General features: G+C 33.5%; 1 protein-coding gene across 1 annotated transcript in view; it reads left to right on the top strand.

Moving 5' to 3' along the window:
• Positions 1 to 19,360, top strand: part of LOC134839353 (proton-activated chloride channel-like) — an 89,780-nt gene that overhangs the window by 60,190 nt on the left and 10,230 nt on the right. The window contains exon 6 of the mRNA XM_063854871.1: positions 6,838 to 6,967. Within this exon, the coding sequence (XP_063710941.1) occupies positions 6,838 to 6,967 (130 nt within the window). The remainder of the gene's footprint in view (positions 1 to 6,837; positions 6,968 to 19,360) is intronic.

The raw sequence follows: 19,360 nt of genomic DNA, 5'->3' as shown, positions 1-19,360 counted from the left end.
AGGAGAAAATATTTGAAAATGAAATAGTTTTTATAAATTTTCAAGTTATATAAAAGTTAATTACTTAACAATTATGAATTTTTCCCCCTATGATTTAAAATTTGATCAATTATGAATTGTTACCCCTATGAGTTGAAATTTGCTCTTAAATTTTTTTAAGTATAGAATTCTGTAATTTTGAAGAAAATTTTGACCAGATTAGTTTAGCCACAAGCGACCCATGTGATGAAAACACGCGATAACGAGGAACATGCCATAACTGGGAGCAGGCGAGAATGGAAAGAACCAGTTGAGAATTTGTCAAATTACTCTAATTAAAAAAAAGACACGTTTTGTTTAATTTGAAATGTTTCTAATTACTGCTATGGAACTACCATCATCACATCAATGCCTTAAATATCTATTTTTGATTTCGTGCAACGGAATTTTCATCAGAACATCAGCACTTCAAAAATTTAGTGAAATGTCATCAGCACCGCAGCCAGTAGCTGATTTAGATGGAGAGGCGGGGGGCGGAGGTTTCCCCTTCAGTGATTCGACCCCCTGCCGACCCAAAGCGTACCCTTTTTACTATTTTGAGACATCCATTTTAGGCTAGCTGACCTTAAAACCAATCTATACTAGTTTTGAGGGGAGAGCGCGCGCCGAAAAAACGCGACTTTTGGTCGAAAGTTTCCGAAAAGGACCTAAAAACGCCATTTTTTGTCATTTTTTCAATAATTTGCCTGAGGCGCAGAAGATTTCGTAAAATTAGGGTTTTTATAGTGGTTAGAGAGCTCAGAAAATCAATTTGGTCGACCTAAAAAAAAAGGTCGACAAAATTTTCAAAAATTTTTTGAAAATCCGCCACCCCTCGAGAAAATCCTATATCCGCGCCTGGCCGCAGCTGTTAAATTAACAAATTTGAGGGCATTTACAGAAGTTCCAACAAATCAAACATTGAACCGTTCTTTGAAAAGATTTTTTGTGACGATGTTCGTGGATCTCAAAACTTTGAAAGTTTAGGAAGGAATTGTCGTACGGTTACTGTTTTTGTGCCAAATCTAAGTCCAGCAGAGTGAAAGCGTTTACGAAAAATAAGCATTTAGTATTAGTAAGTTAAAAAAAATTCATTTGCGAAAACCGGCCATCAAAAAAAATATTTCAGAAATCTGAACATTTTTGAGTCTTTTGTGTCGAATTCATAAACCATCATCGAATTGCTGAAAATTTTTTTACAAAACTGTTTGTATCAGGGCGAAGCCCTGAATGTTCCGACTGCCTTTGACATTTATGGAGCAGTAATAACATAAACAACATAAAAAAAATTAAATGAAATAAAATAAAATGAAAATTTTTATTTTCTAAAATTTGAAATTTTTTCTATAGAAATAATCTCCCCACACGCCATATAAAGTACAAAACAAAAAATTTCGCTTCTAGTAACAAATCATTTAGGGCAAATAAGCTTCTTTCAAACAATTTGGAACGATTTCTAAGACGGATTAATTCTCCGCTTACGCGTTAATAGCACGAAATATATCGCGCGTTGATTGTCCCAAAATGGCCAAAATGGCAATCTTTAAACCCCCATAACTTTACGAAAATTGATCACAAGTAAAATATCTTTTCAAATTTAAGCTCAGAACAACAAAACTTTTTGAATGATAATTAAAAAATTCCGTCAAAAATGGCTAGTTAAAAAGTCGAAATTTGTCTGAAGAAAAAAAAAACCACCCGAGCACAAATATTCCGTTACTTTTGTATCGAAAGTGGGAACAATTTTTGAATTTTTTTTTTGGAAAAAGGAGTTAAATGTCTTTCAGCTAAAATAGCGAAATACATCGGTAATTTGCCTTTTGTCCAAAAAAGGGATTACTTGATACGTTTTCTGCAGTCTACAGGTCAATTTATAGTTTTTCCAGGTATCGATACACTCTTTGTTCCTACAGAAGATCAATTGCTATACTTATTTGATCTGTTTCCGTGGAAAAGACACATGTGCAACATTTTGTTTTGTTTATAGCGAAATTGGCTTGATCCTGTAGTAAAAATTCTGTTTGATCTCAGAGTTAAAAGATGAACGACGCTTCTATTCGTCCATTTAGCCCAGAAGTCTTTCTTCTGAAAAAAGTGACGCAAACGGCGTGAAAACAACGTTCACAATAATGGCTATTTTCCGTTGATTTGGTAGTGGTTTTTCCAACTTTCAAAGAAAGTGAAGAATATATATACTCGGGTAGGTTTTTTTATTCAGACCAAATTTTACAAAACAACGGATCGTTTTCTTAATATACATGTGCCCAGCCGGGTTTGCGCATCCACTATAGTAACCTGCCACGAGTCTGTTTGACGAGTCTATCTAAACCTCTCGTTTTATAAATTACACGCGTTGCGATTTATTGTGCACTGCAAAAGCCTTCACAATTGAATTGAGGCAGCTAATGGGTTTCATTAATTCCATGCACGACTCAAATTGTAACACTTAAAAAAGTCGGAACAATAATGATCAGCCTAAAATTCACAACTTTGCTTATACTTAATTTACCAAAAACTAATTGAGATCAATTCAATGGCAGTCGGAGCACTCAGATTTTTGTCCCGATACGAACAGACTTGTTTGTTGCTAAAAGCGTGATTCAACGGTGTAAATGAAAATTAAGTATGTTCAGAATTACCAAATTGTTCAACAAGCCAAATTTCTGAACAATGTGAAAACGACTCAGCCTTTAAAAAACGTGAAATGAAATATGTGTCGAAGTGTTATCTACTGCAGACAAATTTTGAATATTATACAAGACGGCTCAAAAAGTCGATTATTTTTCTGCAAGAAAAAAAGGACTCTTCTTAATCCCAGTTTGTGTCAAGATCGAAATCAAAGTAAAAAAACTTTTACTTTAAAAACACCGGCTGGAGATGCCTTGTGCCGCGGAACTAATTCAGGAAATTTATAAAAAGACATTTTTAGAAGGTTACAATTTCTAATTTTATTTCTGGTTGAAAATTAATAGTTCAAATCTTTTTCCAAAACACTTTCAAAATTCTACGATTTCTAGTTATAAATCTTAGTGAAGTTTAAAATTCAGCTCTATTTCCAAAAATTAACTTATGTGTTTTCTTCAGAAGGGAACACTTTTTGGTTGTTGTGTTTTCGGACAAATTATAAATCGAAACGATATTCGATATTTTTAAAATAAAAAATTGTTTATCATGCAATTTTATACACAGAGAAGTGGTTATCCTGCAGTTTCTACATACAAAAAAAAAGAATTGAAGAAAGTAACAGAATACTTTTGCTCGAGTAGTTTTTCTTAGGCAGCCGGAGTTCAACTTTTAACAAGGAAACATTGACGGAGTTTTTTCATATCAACCGAAAAGCATAATTGTCCTGAGCGCAAGTTCAAAAAGATGCTTCACATGTGACTTTTGTGTCATAGAGTTATTGGTTTGCCAATTGGCCAAGATTGCCAATTTGGCTAATGTGGGATAAATGAAGCGTGATAAATTTTACTGTTAACTCTCAAGCAGTGATATAATCCTTTTTAGAAATAGTTTCAAATCGAAACTGAAATGAGGCATCCTATTTTGTCTATTTTATTCTTGATAATTGCGAAATATATCGTGTTGTACTTAACAAAGCGTGTAGACGAGTGTTTTTTGTAATTTCATCAGTTTTTTAAAACGAACAATAAAAAATGTTCATGTGAGCCGGTGGACTAATGGCAAAACCTTTGTGTTTTCCTTGAAAGATTCGCTTGGAACGTTGGCTCATCACAATTTAGCAAATTTCGAGAAAATAGCGCACCTGAAAACGGTCGCAATTGTCTCAAAAAGTACATGCTAAGCTCAAAACCATATGATGTTATTAGCCGCAAGTAGCCTATAAAGCTAAATAGCTTCCCTCATTTCAATTTGATTGATTATAATTTGTTTAAAAAGCAGCTTACACGTAAATGAAACGGAATATATTGTGCTTTAAATGTCGCAAATTGGTATCTTTCAAAAATTGCTGACTACTAAAATATGTTTTTTGTATATATAATTTTAGCTCAAAATATCACTGATTTATAGATGGTATAAAAATTTTGTTCAATCATAACTCTTTAAAATGTCAAAACCGGTCTAAAAAAAAGAATTGAGCACAAAATTTTGGTGTTTTTTTTAAATTTTGGAACAAAAAAAGAAATCAACATTTTTTGCATTGCTTAAAAATTTTTGTATCAATATAAAAAACAAATTCATCAAACTTAAACGATAGTTGGAACACTCAGGGTTCTACTCTGATGCGAGCAGTCTTGTTCAATTTGAATGTAAAATGTGGGTCTTTGTGGAGAGGAAAATAGCCAGCATTAAGAGATACTTAAATCGAGAGCTTGCTGGAAAAATTTACGGCTGTTCGTTCAAAAATAGGGCGAAACGTTTTTGTAAATGGCTTCCTGTTCTCATATCTTCCATCTCGGTCAAAAAAGGAAAAAAGATGTCTTTGAAGTCAACATGCGATTAGGAGTTGATTTCTGAACTATTTTAATGATTCAATTTGATAGCAACATTTAAGTTTCACTATTCACCAAGTAGTGGTCACCCAGGTTTCGCACAAAAAAAATTTTCCAAATTTTTTTTTGCGCGGAAACGGACATCAATTCTCTAATTGTGATTTCTTAGAGTGTTTTTTAAATCATAAACGGTTGCCCGTACTGAAATTTGTAGTTAAATTTAATTCTGGACATCAAAAATCATACAAAACTCAGGTCTGTATCATTCCTGTGGCATGTCATTTTTTCGCTGTACATTCTGAATCAGACATTTACGGACATGATAATTATGGAAAAAATCAGATTTTGAGTCAGATATGATCAGATCTGAAATATACCTGGGACAGGCCTGATCATACCTGTGCCAGACCTGAAGCAGACATGATCATACCTGACTGTACATGATCATACATGGATCAGACATGATCATGTCTAAAATTGCATGATCAGACCCGGACCAGACATGATCATACCTGACTTTACATGATCATACCTGGGTCAGACATAATCAGGCCTGAAATTTTAAAAGGGATCAACCGTACAATTCGAATTCCCCCTCCGCAAGTTGCGAACACCCCCGCCCCCGCCCACCATGATAAGGTGTCAAACCAAACAACAGAATCCATTACAAAAGTAAAAATCATACTGAATCTGTGCATAATCAAATAAGCTTTGTAATTTATTAATTTTTACGCTAAAAATGCAATGAAAGTGGATAATTAAAACATCCTTGTCTAGCTTACCAAGTGGAAACAATCTGGAATCTTTGAGACTCGATGAAAATGAGTTTTGAAACGGACACGGGAGCTGTAAAAGACGCAGGATTCATCAATTGTCCATATCTCTGCTTCTATAACGTGTTAAATTGATAATGTCTGACTCAGGTATAGTCATGTCTGACCAGGTCTAGTAAGGTCTGACTCAGGTATAATCTGCAAACGGCAGAACTGATCACATGTGAACATATATGCACAAAGCTGAAAAACAGCTTGTGTCTGACAATTGTATGATCAGACGTGAAATTGTGAAAAATGTTTGGTACGGGTGGCTATATAAACGGTTCATTGAACATTTTCGATAAAAAATTTTTTAAATCAGGAACTTTTGGCTAAATAGGGGGCCTAGGTTTATCAAAAGTAGCTATGTTAGATCGTTTCTTTTAAAAATTCTCAATGTTTCTTACAATTTTAGTGTTTTGGAAGAGCTCAGAAAATCAGTTTGGTGGAGCTAAAAAAAAGAAGTCGCAAAGTTTTCGACAGTTTTTGAAAACCCCCATATATTCTTCCTCGGGAAACCATTTGGTTGGGCTACAAAAAAAAGATCAACACAACCTTTCTTTAAAAACCCCTATCGGTTCATTTTGTTTTTATTGTTTTACATGTTTGTGAACAAGTTTAATGATAAGTTTTTTTTAAAACTGTTATTAAAAAAAAACAAATTTTTTAACAGTTGACTTCTAAATCAAAATTAATGAATTCACTGGAATTAATGAATTTTATGCTAATTTAATATTCTTCCAAATATCTTTGGCAGATGTATTTTGTGTTTAAAGAAGAAAAGGAAGCTCAAAACCCAAATAAAGTATGACAGTGTCTTTGTTTGAAACCTGAAATCCCTTGAGAAAAGCCCTATAGATTACCAATTAGGTCAGAGGCTTGTGATATGCTCTTTTATTCCGATTTTGTTTCGCCAAGGGTCTAATTTCTACTGACTTCCTTTCGATTGAAGGATATAGCTGCTGTCAAATAAAATCAAATATACCATGCAACAATGGTTCTTTTTTTCAGTTTTTCCCCAAATTGTGAGTTTTACATATATTTTCATGAAATTTGGTGGCGTGACTAAACACTGGTAACTTTAATTCAAACTCTGTAGGCAGACTTTTTGCTGCTGCATTAATTTTATGCTAAATTACGTAACCTTTACGTAATCTTAATGTGTTGCATTGCAACTTTTTGTGTCAAATTGAAATCTAGACGTTAAAGGTGATGCTTAGAAATTAAATGGGTGGTAGAATAATTGTAATTCAAATTTATGTAGTATCATTTTCAATCTTTATAAAACATCGTGCAATTAATGTATGTCAAATCTAAAAAACGTCCTACACAAAGTGCATAAATCACCCCCGTTCTTTGGTATATAATGGCGCAAGTTTGGACAAAAACACTTAAAGTGCCATTGATTTGGAAATTTAAGTTAAGCGATTCTGTTTTGGAAATATTAGCCTTTGGTTTAACACATTAATCATTCATGGATATTTGTTCTTTCAATTTTAACATCCCCGAGTATTTTACCTTACATAATGTGATTGAGGGCTATATTTCAGGGCCCAGATACTGGGCGAAAAGCGAGACCCTGGAAATAAACTGTACCCTGTCAATAAGAAGTGAGCCGAACGAAAACAAAATTGAGTACCTCTTTCTGCCAGATTGGAACGAATTTCAACAAATAGACGAGTGAGTTGTTTTTTAGATAAATTGTGTAAGTAAGTTCCGAATGCTTTAGGCTAAGATTTCATTGATAAAAGCAGAAAGTTTTGTCAAAGGTTGGTTGAAAAATACCAATTTTCAACCACTCAAAAGTAAGTTAAGTTTTGCAGATCCACTTGGACCAACTAGGGAATTCAAAAATCGCTCCTTGGTAGATATTCTTTTATTCATGTCTTTGCAGAAGGTAATCGACTTTACTTGATAATATAGCTACCCAAAGGGTCATTTCTTCACATATTGCGGAAAAAATTATTCGGACAATTGCAGATACTAGCATCAAAACTATAACAAAAACTGGCACAGAAAAAGTAAAAAAGACATATTACAAGTACGTCCAAACCACTTCCGTTTTTTTCGTTTAATGGCTTTCTTCATCAAAAACAAAACTTCCTAAACTGGCGGACTTCTCACAATGATAAACCACCTTAACTGTAGAAACAGAAAACTGACAATGAATTTTAATTAAATTCAAAAAAGATAAAACAATAAGATTATTATGATTTAAAATTTATTTACAAAAATTTCGAGTCCATATTCCTTATGCAAATGCTTTTCTTTCTGCACAGTGAACAGTTTTTGCATGAAAAAAAGGTAGTTGCTACGCCTCCGATCATATTCTTTATCTTTTGAAATTCTAACTTTTGAGCATGCGTAGTCATCCAAATTTGTAAACTTTGTTTCCGGAAATTCTGAAAAAAAACTACATTTTTCAGAACCTTTGCCAAAAAGTTCTGTGTTTGAGGCTATCAGACTTTCCAAAATCTTTTTCAAGTTCAGTATAGTTTTTTTGACCATTGCTCCAACTGACTCCATGAAGATGCTTTGTAAACCAAGTAAATTGGGATGTTGCTTTAAATTTTTTGGTAGGTAGAAAAGAACACCCTACAGTTTGTCCGTCCTTAAAAACTCCTAAAATTTGTACTTTATTGCTTTCAATACATTTAATATCCGAAACAACCAAGCTCTTTATGTTTACTGTGTTGTCTGAAGTTGTTTGGTTAAAATGACAAACAATCGAATAAGGCATATCCTGATTAGGCATTTATTTTAACGTATAAACAGAAAAAAAGTCCAGTCATGTGACCAAGAAAAGATGAACTGGGAATACTAAGTGCATCATAAAAATATCCAGGTTATTTTTTCGTAGTAGAAATCACAGATTCATGTAGAATTGCATATAGTCATGTAGAATTGCATATAGCTGGTTTTGGAGTTTGCAAAAAAACTTCATATAGGAATTTCCGTATCCAATTAAACGTCCAAAAGAAAACGACCGGTCCATTTCTTTCAAATTTATGTCGGGGTCCAAAACAAAATACTTGAATACTTTTTTGTATTTGACGGAAAATGTTGCTTTTTAATCTCAAAAAAGATAGGAACTTCATTCAATTTCTGTACGTTCACTTTTATTAGTGCTTTCGTCAATAATGATACAAATTTATTTTGAAAGTCTATACATAACCTAGTAAAGAGCGCTGTATATCGAGCTTTTTATCAAATTCTTCCTTTTGTAGTTGTAACAATTGTTTATTTTTGTAACAATTGTTTTCCATTTCTTTGATATTCTGTAAAATCTATGTTTTTGGTATCGGATTGGTATCCTATAAAGTTTTTCTTCACCATTATGAGTCCACTCAAATTAGGATATTTATGAACCTACAATCAATTTTTGCAATTATATCAAATTTTGTGATTCTATAACAGTTCGCGAAGTTTTTTGGGACTTTTCCTGAAGAACAATATGAAAAAGTCCCAAATTATTCTGAAGTTTTCAGATTAAGTTTCCTGAAAAACCATTAGTCCAACTCAAACTAGTGAACACAAATACTAAATGAAAAAAAAAGGCTTTGAGGATAAATCTTTACCTTACAAGACAAAAAACATAATTAAAACAGTTTATTGTACATTACAGTTCTCAACAATCATAAAGTCTCCGAAAACTTGGGACAGTTCTTTGAAAAAAAGTTCAAAATACAGTGGACATAGGCAAATTGTTTCATTGCTTCAATCTCTTTTGCAGTGAGCTGTCGAGTCTGGACGTAGGGAGGCTTGTTAACATTTTACTTCTTAATTGTGAGACAAACTTGTCTTCTATTGTAAGATGCTCTGTCATACACTTTGTTCCAGTGCGCAAGCTCCTGATTCGTAGTTGACTCCTTTCCAGAAGTGAGTTCCAACATAGGAACAAGTCCCAGGTTTTCAGCATCAAAAAAATCAGTATTTCTAATCGCCGAGATTGCTTCTACTTCTTTTTCACCAAAAAAGACTTGCTGTCTTTTTTCGAGTGGTCCCAACTCATTAGTTGAAAGCAGGGTTCAAAATACTTTTTCCCTTTGCAGGATTATTGGGACCAAGCAAACCTCTCAATTCTTGTTTGACTTTTTGAAAATTCATTTTGATTGGAAGTAATAACTTTTCTTGAGTACATTTGAAATAGCAGAGCAAACCGATCAGATGAGAAGAAATGAGAGAAAGGATTTTGAGATTAAATGAAAAAGGAAGTAAACATGTGACATTCGACCAGAATGACCAAGCAGCAAACGATTATTTCTTCGAATAGTTTGACAAAAATATTGACTGTTTCGAGGGTTTAATGTTGTCAACCGTCTAATTGAATGAAACCCGATAGATTAATTTGAATCAAAAAATTATTTTAAAAAATTCGATTCGGGCGTGCATGACACGTGACCATTTTTTTTCGGAAAAAACTGAAAAAATAGTGCGAAAATCAGGACCCCAATTTTCGCTAGTAGAAGAGAGATTAACCATGACGAGCGAGATCGAAACGAAACGCAATATCGTTAACGGAGACGATCATTGAGTAGAAGCATTCCGAGTGGTAATGATTGTGCTGCTACAATCCATACCGGAAGAAATGAGCTCGCCAGGAAATCCGAAAGTGAAGACAGCAACCCTTCCTAGTTGTGAAGAAGACGTTTCTTCAAAGAAAATAAAGAAACCTGAGGGGTCTGAAGCCACCCTCCTGAACTGTTATTTTAACAACTTTTAGCTTCCGGAGAAGTCCTGAATTCAAATTATAACAATTACTTTCAGTTTCAGGCTATGAGCATCTGTGAGTTAAGGAAAAGACCGATCCAAAAGTAATATATTAATATAATAAAGTAAATATCCCGATTTTAGGAGTGACCTCGTGGTCTGGGGATACTGAGACACAGCCATGAGTTCACTCTTTTGTATGCAACTAAGTTACTTTGTGCGAGTCGGTTGAAAGCACGTAACAACCTTGTTGCCCCAATGTTATGAGGACCATTTTAAACTGAGTTTGATATAGACGGTTAAAAAGCACGTTAAGCTCTATCTTGACGCTAGCCAGTCGTTTTAGCATAAAGTTTTACTTTCCGCTGTTATTTTCTTTCCGGGCGATTGTTGTATAGGTGCTTTTTATGGCGCTCCTGGGGTTATTCATACCATCACAACCTGCGAGTATAATAACGCAAGCCTTCGCTCCGAGCGGATGCTCATATTAGGGCTCTTAATCGACAGCCGGAATGGGTGATTCGAAACTCGAAAGCCTTCCGGTTTTCTTGATTTAGCCTTTAACCTATATAACACCAAAAACTTTAGTGTCGTGAAAGCTGGAAGGACTCGCGGTCCTGTCGTTTCTTAAGTGGTATAGAACCAAAAACAATAAAAGAAACCAAATAAAAAAACTGTGTTTTACCAAGAAAAAAACCAAATAGAAACTGAAAAAAACCAAAGACTGTAAAAAGCATAAATTGAGTAGAGAACAACTTCTTAGACATGATGCGATCCGACTTTCCTGTTTGCTGTTTTTGATGTATTCAGTTACATCCCTTTTGATCATTACGATCAACCTGTTTTGTTTTACCTGTGCCTGTCCTGTAGGGTTATTTGAGTAATTAAACACGTTAATGTTAATTTTCAATCAATCCGGAGAGCTCGGTGATTGCAGATTAGGACCAAGCCAGCAGTGCGAAGAGCAGCACGAAGGTCACAAGGACAACAACTATGGACTGTTGGGTATCGTTAAACAATTTTGTATCCCTTTTGGTACAGAAAGTGCAAAATCGATCTGTGGGGTGCACTAAAGTGACCTCTCGGTGAGTTGCGAGTTTTCGAATTAAGCACTTATTTCGGATAATGAACGGTCCGGAGGGGTATACTAATGTTATTACTACTACTTATACTATTGATACTGGTTTTATTATCCCGCTTTTCAAACAACCAGTCCATGTCGGGTCAATAAATTGAAGTTTTGACCATCTCACAAAATGCGTTTTGTGAGATATCTCGATTTTCGAAAACGGTAAAAATCACCAATTAAGTGATTTACTTCGGTTTTCAACTATTATAACATGGTGAACCATATCAATTTAGCCTCGATATCGGTGGAAGAAAATTAGTACCGCGTTTCAATTTTTCGCGATTTTTGATACCCGAAACGCCCCAAAATAAATTTTTTTTTCGAAAGTTATAAGTTATGCGATTTTATAACCCGTTCACATAGGGCCTTCTAAATTTGAGAGAAATCGGTTTCAACGTGTTTGATTTAGCGGATTCACCAATCCGGAGGGGTCCAAATTACGCAAGTTTTTCGCAAGTTTTTTTTAGCTGAAACGTTTTCCAAAGTCTTTTTTTTGCATTGAACTAGAGAATTGTAGGCCATGTGAGCTCAAATCAGCAATAGTTAAGTCTTAAGACGAGTATTGCAAAAAAAAACCTAGGCATTACCTATAAAGTACCATAAACTTGAAGTTAAACCCAAAGAAATTTTGAGTAATAACTGAAAACTCACTGCACGCATCCAATTCGTTTTGGTACCATTAGATTAGGAATTTAATTAGCTTAAACACAGTTTATTTTTTTTGTGAAAAAAATAATTTGTAGCAAAATGTTTTTGAAGTTCTCAGCAAAAACACCGGTTTTGAAATGTAGACCCTTCCCGATTTTTTTTTCGAAACTCCTTACATTCTGATGAAAGGGTAGTAAAAAAAGTGTGAGGCTGTTTTAAAATTTTTGTAGTAGCTTAGGAAGGGTCACGAAGACCAGAATTGAAAAAAAAAATAAAAATAAAGTCAGCCAAGACGCCCCTCCCTGTTAGCAGAAATTTCAAAACAGGGAGGTTGTTTTGGATCCGGAGCGATCCAATTTACGAACAAATACTTCCATATTCGTCAAACACATAAATTAGGATGTTTAGCTCCGTGCGCGGAAGGGTCTGGACTTTCCAAGTTAAACTAGAGGGGTCACGAAAAACTGAGTGTATACGGAAGGGTCCATTTTTGCCTATCCGAAAGGGTCCGAATCCGGAAGAGTCCCATTTAGCCAATCCTGAAGGGCCCATTTTTGCCTATACGGACGGGCCCCAATACGGGAGGGTCGCATTTCGCTGATCCGGAAGGGTCTAGTTTTTTCGTGGGTACCCGGAGGGGTCCATTTTTACCAATCTGGAGGGTTTTCTATTTTGCCGATCTGTAGGGGTCCTAGTTTTGCCAATCGAGAGGGACCCATTTTTGCCTATCCGGAACGGTCTCAACCCGGAGGTGTCCATATTTACCAATCCGGAAGGGTCCCTCATTTGCCAATCCGGAGGTGTACTTATGGGTCACCCATAGCATAAATTGGTTGATCTGGATCTGGGATCGTGTTTGATATCTGTTCTGAGAGGAAAAGTTTTATTTCATCAAAATAATCTTTGTGTTCTAATGTCCATTCAAAGTTTTGTTGCTGTTTAAGGATATTACAAAACGGTCTGAGATATATATGCGTTTTAAAGACATATTTGCTTAAAGAAATTAACATTCTAAGAAATTCTGGGAGTTTCTTTATTTGATTTTATTGGAGGTTGAAGTTTCCATATAGCATCTGCTCGCGATGTTAATGGAGTGATTGAGGTACCTTCAATAATGTGTCCTAGGAATTTAACAAGGGTAAGGAAAAATGTGATTTAACTGGAGCTGCTTTCATGTTTTCTTTAAAAAAAGTTTGTTGATAATTTTCTAATCCTTTTGAATACTTCTTGTTTTGTTTTTCATTGCATGAAAACGTCGCCTAACTATATAATTACGTTTTTACTAAGATTTGGTGATCAAACAGTTCTGTTGAAAAAGCTGCTGTTCCTATGAAAATTCCATAGATTTTTCCATTAAATTCGTATTGTTGGCTTTCAATAACGAATTGTGTAAGTCGACGTTAATGTTCGTCTAATGGCATTTGGTTGGATGCACTATTCATATGAGCAGTTGTATATTAATGTCCATTTATCTTTGTGAGTAATATTTGTTTTGTTTCTGTAGGCCAATTGCCTTTTGATTCATCAATTAGGGAATTGAGGTACCTTGCATCTAAAACAATTTTTAGTGGTTCGCCTTTGGCGAGAGTATTGACACGGTTGATGGGGTTTTTCCTTTTGGTTGTTGATCTTTACTGGTGATATTATTTCATATTGTTTGAGAATATCTTGGAGTTTGTTTACTTTTTTTTTAACTGAAAGGGTATTTTACTTGCTCGTTGTTTATTGAAAATTACGTCAAGTTTAAGGAAAAGATGTAGTGGTGAATGCACTTTTCCAACCTGAATTTTAGATGTGGCATAAACCATAGGGTATTTTAAGAATAATTCTGCAGGTTGTTGATATTCTTGTTGATTGATTTGAGAATGTTGAAACTTGAACATAGCTAGGAAGGTTTGTTGTTCGTTTGTATATATCCAAATTCGAAATATTGGCTTAAAATATGGGGTTTTCGTGAAGTAATCTGTTTTTATTTTCGAGTCGTTAGTTATTTTATTAATAGATAGTTCTTCAGTTAAAATTGTTGATTGACAAATGTCTAATATATTTAAAATTTCGATTATTTCAAATGGTTTTTCTTGTGTGGGTTAAATTGTTGCTGTTGTTTCGCAATATTTTAAAAGTCTTATAGGTAGTGTAATTAAATATGGTGAATTGTAATATACGTGTGAGGATATAACATCTGTGTCTGAATTTTTTGCGTATTTGATGGATGAAATTGTCACTTTAAAGAATTTATGAATTGCTCTTAATTCAAGGTCAGACATATAAAGCTTTTGTCTATTTTGATCAGTGTTATACTCATCTATTTGATTAATAGAAAAATCATATGCATGTCCCAAAAGTGGTTTCAAATGTTTCCGTTGTTGGTTTTATGTAGGGTAGAATTTTGAGAAAAATTGGGGTTAATTGTTTCTTTTTGGATGAATGTTAGTGTTGTATTATCTGATTTTGTATTTTTTTCCTATCATGTAAATTACTATTCAAAATATTGTTAGTTGGCACGCATTTAGATATTTAGTAAGGAATGGGATTCCAACGATTTTGTGTTTTTTATTTGTAATATGGATTATTCGTTTGAAGGGTTTATGTTGAAGTACATTTTGTTCTATGGTTCGAGTTGGGATAAGAAATGATTGAATTTTTCTTTATAGTTGTTGTTTGTATTTCTAGAATTATCACGGGATCTATCACTATTATTATATTATACTCTATTGTTTGAGTAGTTTTGTGATCTATTGTTTGAAAAATTTCTGTTTCAATTATTTGATTAGTTTGTAATTCGATTGTTGGAATAATTTTGATTTTGATTGTTAGAGTAATTGCTTTAACGGTCATTGGAATAGTATCTCTTCCTAGAATTTGAATAAGAGCGATTCCTATAGTACTTTGAATTTATACTTCTCTTTGGGATTGATCTTGAGTAGTTGTTTTGATACTGATTGTTTCGGCTAGTTGATCTGCTAGATCTTTTTTGAGAGTAATTTTGTGAATTTCGTCGAGCTCGTGATCTTCCGTGAAAATTAATTGGAAGTGGTTTTCCTGAGCTATTATTACATTGAATGTTTTTAATCGGTGAATTTCGATCTTTTTTTATGTATTGATAGAAATAATTATTTGGTTCTCTGTGTTTTTTTGGTCTATTTAAGTTGTCTTGTTGTTTTTGTCTAGATTCAGCAATGCTATGTCCATATCTGCGACAGTGATTGCCCCATTTTTAAATGATGGTTTTCCTTCAAAATTTGGATCTTTTTCATAGATATTCAAACTGTGAGTGGTTTTTTTCTGCTAATTGGGTATCTGAGTCTTGAATAATTTTAACTTGTGAAGTTGTTCTCTGAATTTTTATACATACTGTAGTTTTAAATTTTCTGTTTCTTCTAATTTCATTCTGATTTCAGCTTGTTCTATTTTGACTAGTTGTTTTTGGAAATCTTTATCAGGTTCGCGGTTTGATGATGAATGTGAGGCTCTTTTTTTTATGCTATTTTGCATAGTTGTGGTTGTAGAGTCATCATCAAACTTTCAGTCATTTTCGTCTTTTCGCAATCTAGTGTAATAAGGGAATATGTTTTTCGTAATAAGGTTTCAACTCTTACTGTGAGTTGTGTTTTATTGTCTCGTTGGGGAATCTTCGGATTTCGTTACATAGGACTCTTTGGTGTTATATATTTTTTTCAGAAACGAACCATTTTGAAAATTCTTGTGTAAACTGTTTCCAATCAGATTTTATTTCAATTGGTAGGAGTCAGAACCTTTTCTCTGCTTCACCATCAAGTCTGTTTGAAATAAAGATGTGCGTATATGTATCGACTTTCGATGAAGTGGTGAAGTGGTGTTTTCACCGGTTCTGGAACGATATATAAAATTAAATTTGTTGCAACTGCGCTCAAGTAATCTTCTGCTGAGTATTCGGGATCTGTTCTTGTGAATACCATGAGTGGTTTGTTGGATGTAATTGATAATCCACCCATAAGGTATGGATTCATTGTCATGTGAAGCGACTCTGCTATGTTTGGCATTTGTGTAAAATTTGTAGGTTGGCTTTTTATAATCTCATGTTGTTGTAGATAATATGGCAATGAGATTTCATTTTGCAACTGAATTGGATGGAAACGTTGAGTGTTTATTTGGTTTTGAGAATGTATAATACTATAAGATTGCTAATTTTTTGTGGTTGAGAAAGGGTTGTCGTGTTCGTCGTGTCGGCTCTGATTTTATGTAGGGTTCACAAATATGTGGTTGGTCAACAATTTTTCAATTATTTTTTTGTGAAACATTATTGTGTTGTTGTTGATTCTAATTGAAAAAATTTTCATCTTCAGAGTATTGTTTTTGATTTCTCACAAATTTTTTGTTTGTTGAAATTTTATTTTGTTGAAAAATGGGTAATTTTCAGTACGGTCTGTTTGAGTTTTCTCGTTTTCTTTAGGGAATACTGGCTGTGGTATTTATTGAGTGTAGTTTTGTTTCTGTGATTGATTTCGTATTGCGTAAAGCGGTTTCACTATTGGGCTGCTAATGTTTGTATTGGCGAAAAAGTCATTATTTTGATTTGCGAAACTATTTCTCTTTTCATGTTTTTTTGTTTGATTGAGTTGTTTTAGTTATTGGTCTACGTGTTTGATAATCCCTGTGTGAGCATTTTCGAAAACGAATGTTTAGACTGTTGATTCTAATGTTGATCAGGGAAAGGGGGTGTTTTTATTATGTGGTGTTGGAAGTGGTGGGTCTATAGGTGAGATACTTTGTCGCGTTGTTATATGTATTCTTTCAAGTATTTCTTCATTTATAAAGTGTGATGGGGTCATAATATCTTGTTGTGTCAGATTTCTAGTACCAGTAAGGATTTTTTGTGTGGTTTTATAAATGTCGAATTTAAACTATTGTAACTTGTCTTGTCATTTAAAACTTAGTTATAAATCAAGTGTTTTGCTTCAATGGTGAGAGGAGTTACTCTTAAGTAATCTTTTTGTACGGAGACAGTAGTTTTTGCCGCAATTGAAATGTCATTAGGGATGCTAACAAAGAAACAATGAGACCATTCATGGTTCCAAAATTATTATGTTTGGTCTACTAATAAGGTTTCATTGTTTGGAGTTTGTGGTCGGGAGCTTCTTCTTGCTATTGAGATTAGATCTGTGTTGTGTACAAAATGTTCTATTATGAACCTTGCCAGGATTCTTTGTAGATCAAATTTTGCTGTTTGTGATACATCATAATTGGTGAATGTTTCTTGGATTGAGTCTCAATTTTGCGAAAAACTTTGATTTCCTGCCTTACTATTGTTTGTCGATGTATGAGTTTATGATACATTCAACACATATACTGTTCATAGTGTGGAAATGTAACTATAAATGATAGAGAAAACATCGTTTCTGAAAACTGAATTTGCCCGTATTGATTTCTGGTGTTGAATATTTTTAGATACTCTGTGAAAACCTTTGGGAGTCTAGGTCTATATCATTTGTTTGAACTCGGTGTGGTGTTTGATTTGTCTGTGGTGGTGAAACTTCAAAAGTAAATATGCCTTAATATGAAGTGGTGTTACTAATGCCGAGTAGATAGTGATCAAACATTTGACTTTTGATTTTCATTTCGGGAAATTGTTGCTTACAAAGGCAATTTCCTTTTTCAAATAAATTTGCGATTAAGTTATGACAAAACTGTAATTGTCCTCTAGCGGGATCAGTTTGTGAGTGAATAACAACAGGAAGGATATAATCATTTTCAAAATTTTTGTCGTAATGAATCAGTTTTTTTGCGTTTTATTGCATTTAATGTGTAACTTTCTATGTGTCCTATTGGTTGATTCCAATGATAAAGTCGTACTGGATTCTGGAGTAATGATTTTTTTCGATGATGGCGTTGTAGATTTTGATTCAGAAAAATTTTTTTGGTCCTTTATTGGTTTATTTTTGTCTTTTGAGTCTTTTAGGTCCTGAAGTTCCTGTATTGTAGTTGTATCGGATTCCCAAATTGCGTTTCGTGTTTTAGAAAATCTTCGCTTGATTTTCTGTTTTTGGTTTGCTATAACCAATTTTTTTCTTGTTTGTCTTTTTGATCTTATGTATCCTTTTGTTTGTCTATGTGGTGTGATTACAAAATCGTATCTTTTGTTTTGAATTCAACAGTTGTGAAGTATTATCGTTTGCCTACTGCCTAAATCATTTCATGACATAAAGAATGATGATTGCAAATTCCAGAGGTTAGAATTTCACTTTCCTGAGCTTTTAGATCTTATTATTGTTTGGTGGTTATCCTAACTTGGAGCGTAAGTTGTCGAGGTTGACGGATTGGAAAGAAAAATATCAATAATATTTGAGTTTTTAGTCTAAGCTAATTAAAACGCTTAGTGTTTAAAAGAAATGATTTAAAGTTTAGAAAAGTGAATGATATTAGACTTTGAATAATTTTGGTCAAAACTCAGATGAGGAAACAAAGATCAGAAATAAAAAAGCTGAAAGGATTAGGTCCCCTGAGGAGCAAGGAACTTCGATATTTTTGATAAAACCAAATTTAATTTTGTTGCAAACTAATTTTTGTACTTTTCAACAAAAAAGTTTGAATTTTACAAAAGCTTTCAAAGTTATTGAAGCTTTTGATGAAAAGATAGACTTGTGTATTTTTTATTAGTCGTTATTATGGTTATATAATATGGTAATACAATATCAAGAAATATATTGCTTGGAAATGAATTTTATTGCTCCAAGTTTTTTTTTAGGCTAAAGAAAATTAAAAATAAACTATTAATTTAAATTTTAAAAAACTTAGAAAGAAATGATTTAAGAATTAAAAATTTGAATGATATTAGTTTTTGAATAAATGAAGTTATGTTTCAGATGAAGGAAAACGAATGGCGAGAACGGGAAAAATGAAAGGGGAGGGAATTAATTTCCTTGAAAAGCAAGGAACTTTTACAAACTTAATACAACAAACTTAGGTTTTATTTTTCTAATTTTATAATCAAGCTTTGAATTTACAATTTGTTTGATTATTACTGCAGATTTTGATCAAAGGAACGACTTGTGTATCTTTTTATCAGTCGTTATTAATTTAGATAAAATTGTATTACAACATCAAGAAGCATATTGCATCTTATTGCTCCAAGTAAATTTATTTTCATGTCAGATAATGAAAATCTCCTGCATAAGAAATTCTGGACACCTATACTTTTTGCCGTTTGCATCTCGTCACGGTGCAGTAGCTCGGTCCGCTGTTCAGTTTTTGACTTTGCATTTGCCGTATCGTTTGAAATATTGGAAATAGGAGTATACGTTTGCCGTATATTTGCCGTATCGTTGGAAAAAGGAGTATACTTAGTGAGACGTAGAGACATATCTATTAGATTCTCTATGATATCTAACTTTTTGCAATTTTTTTCAAGGTATTTTTTTGATATTGTTTCTATTTCTAATTTGCTAAATCTAAGTTGTTAGTAGGTTTTGTTCTAGACTTTTGGTCGCATCAGATGAGTTTATGCCTGGAGTAGCGTTTTCATAGAGTAATTTCAGATCAGGTACACTGTCTGTTCGTCACGCTATCTTATTTTCGGCCTGACATATTCGTGGTTTTTCTTCTCTAAT

The sequence above is a fragment of the Symsagittifera roscoffensis genome, chromosome 2 (genome assembly GCF_963678635.1).
Source record: "Symsagittifera roscoffensis chromosome 2, txSymRosc1.1, whole genome shotgun sequence".
Lineage (NCBI taxonomy): Eukaryota > Metazoa > Xenacoelomorpha > Acoela > Convolutidae > Symsagittifera > Symsagittifera roscoffensis.
Note: the sequence above shows the minus strand (reverse complement) of the source record. Positions and strands in the feature narration are given on the sequence as shown.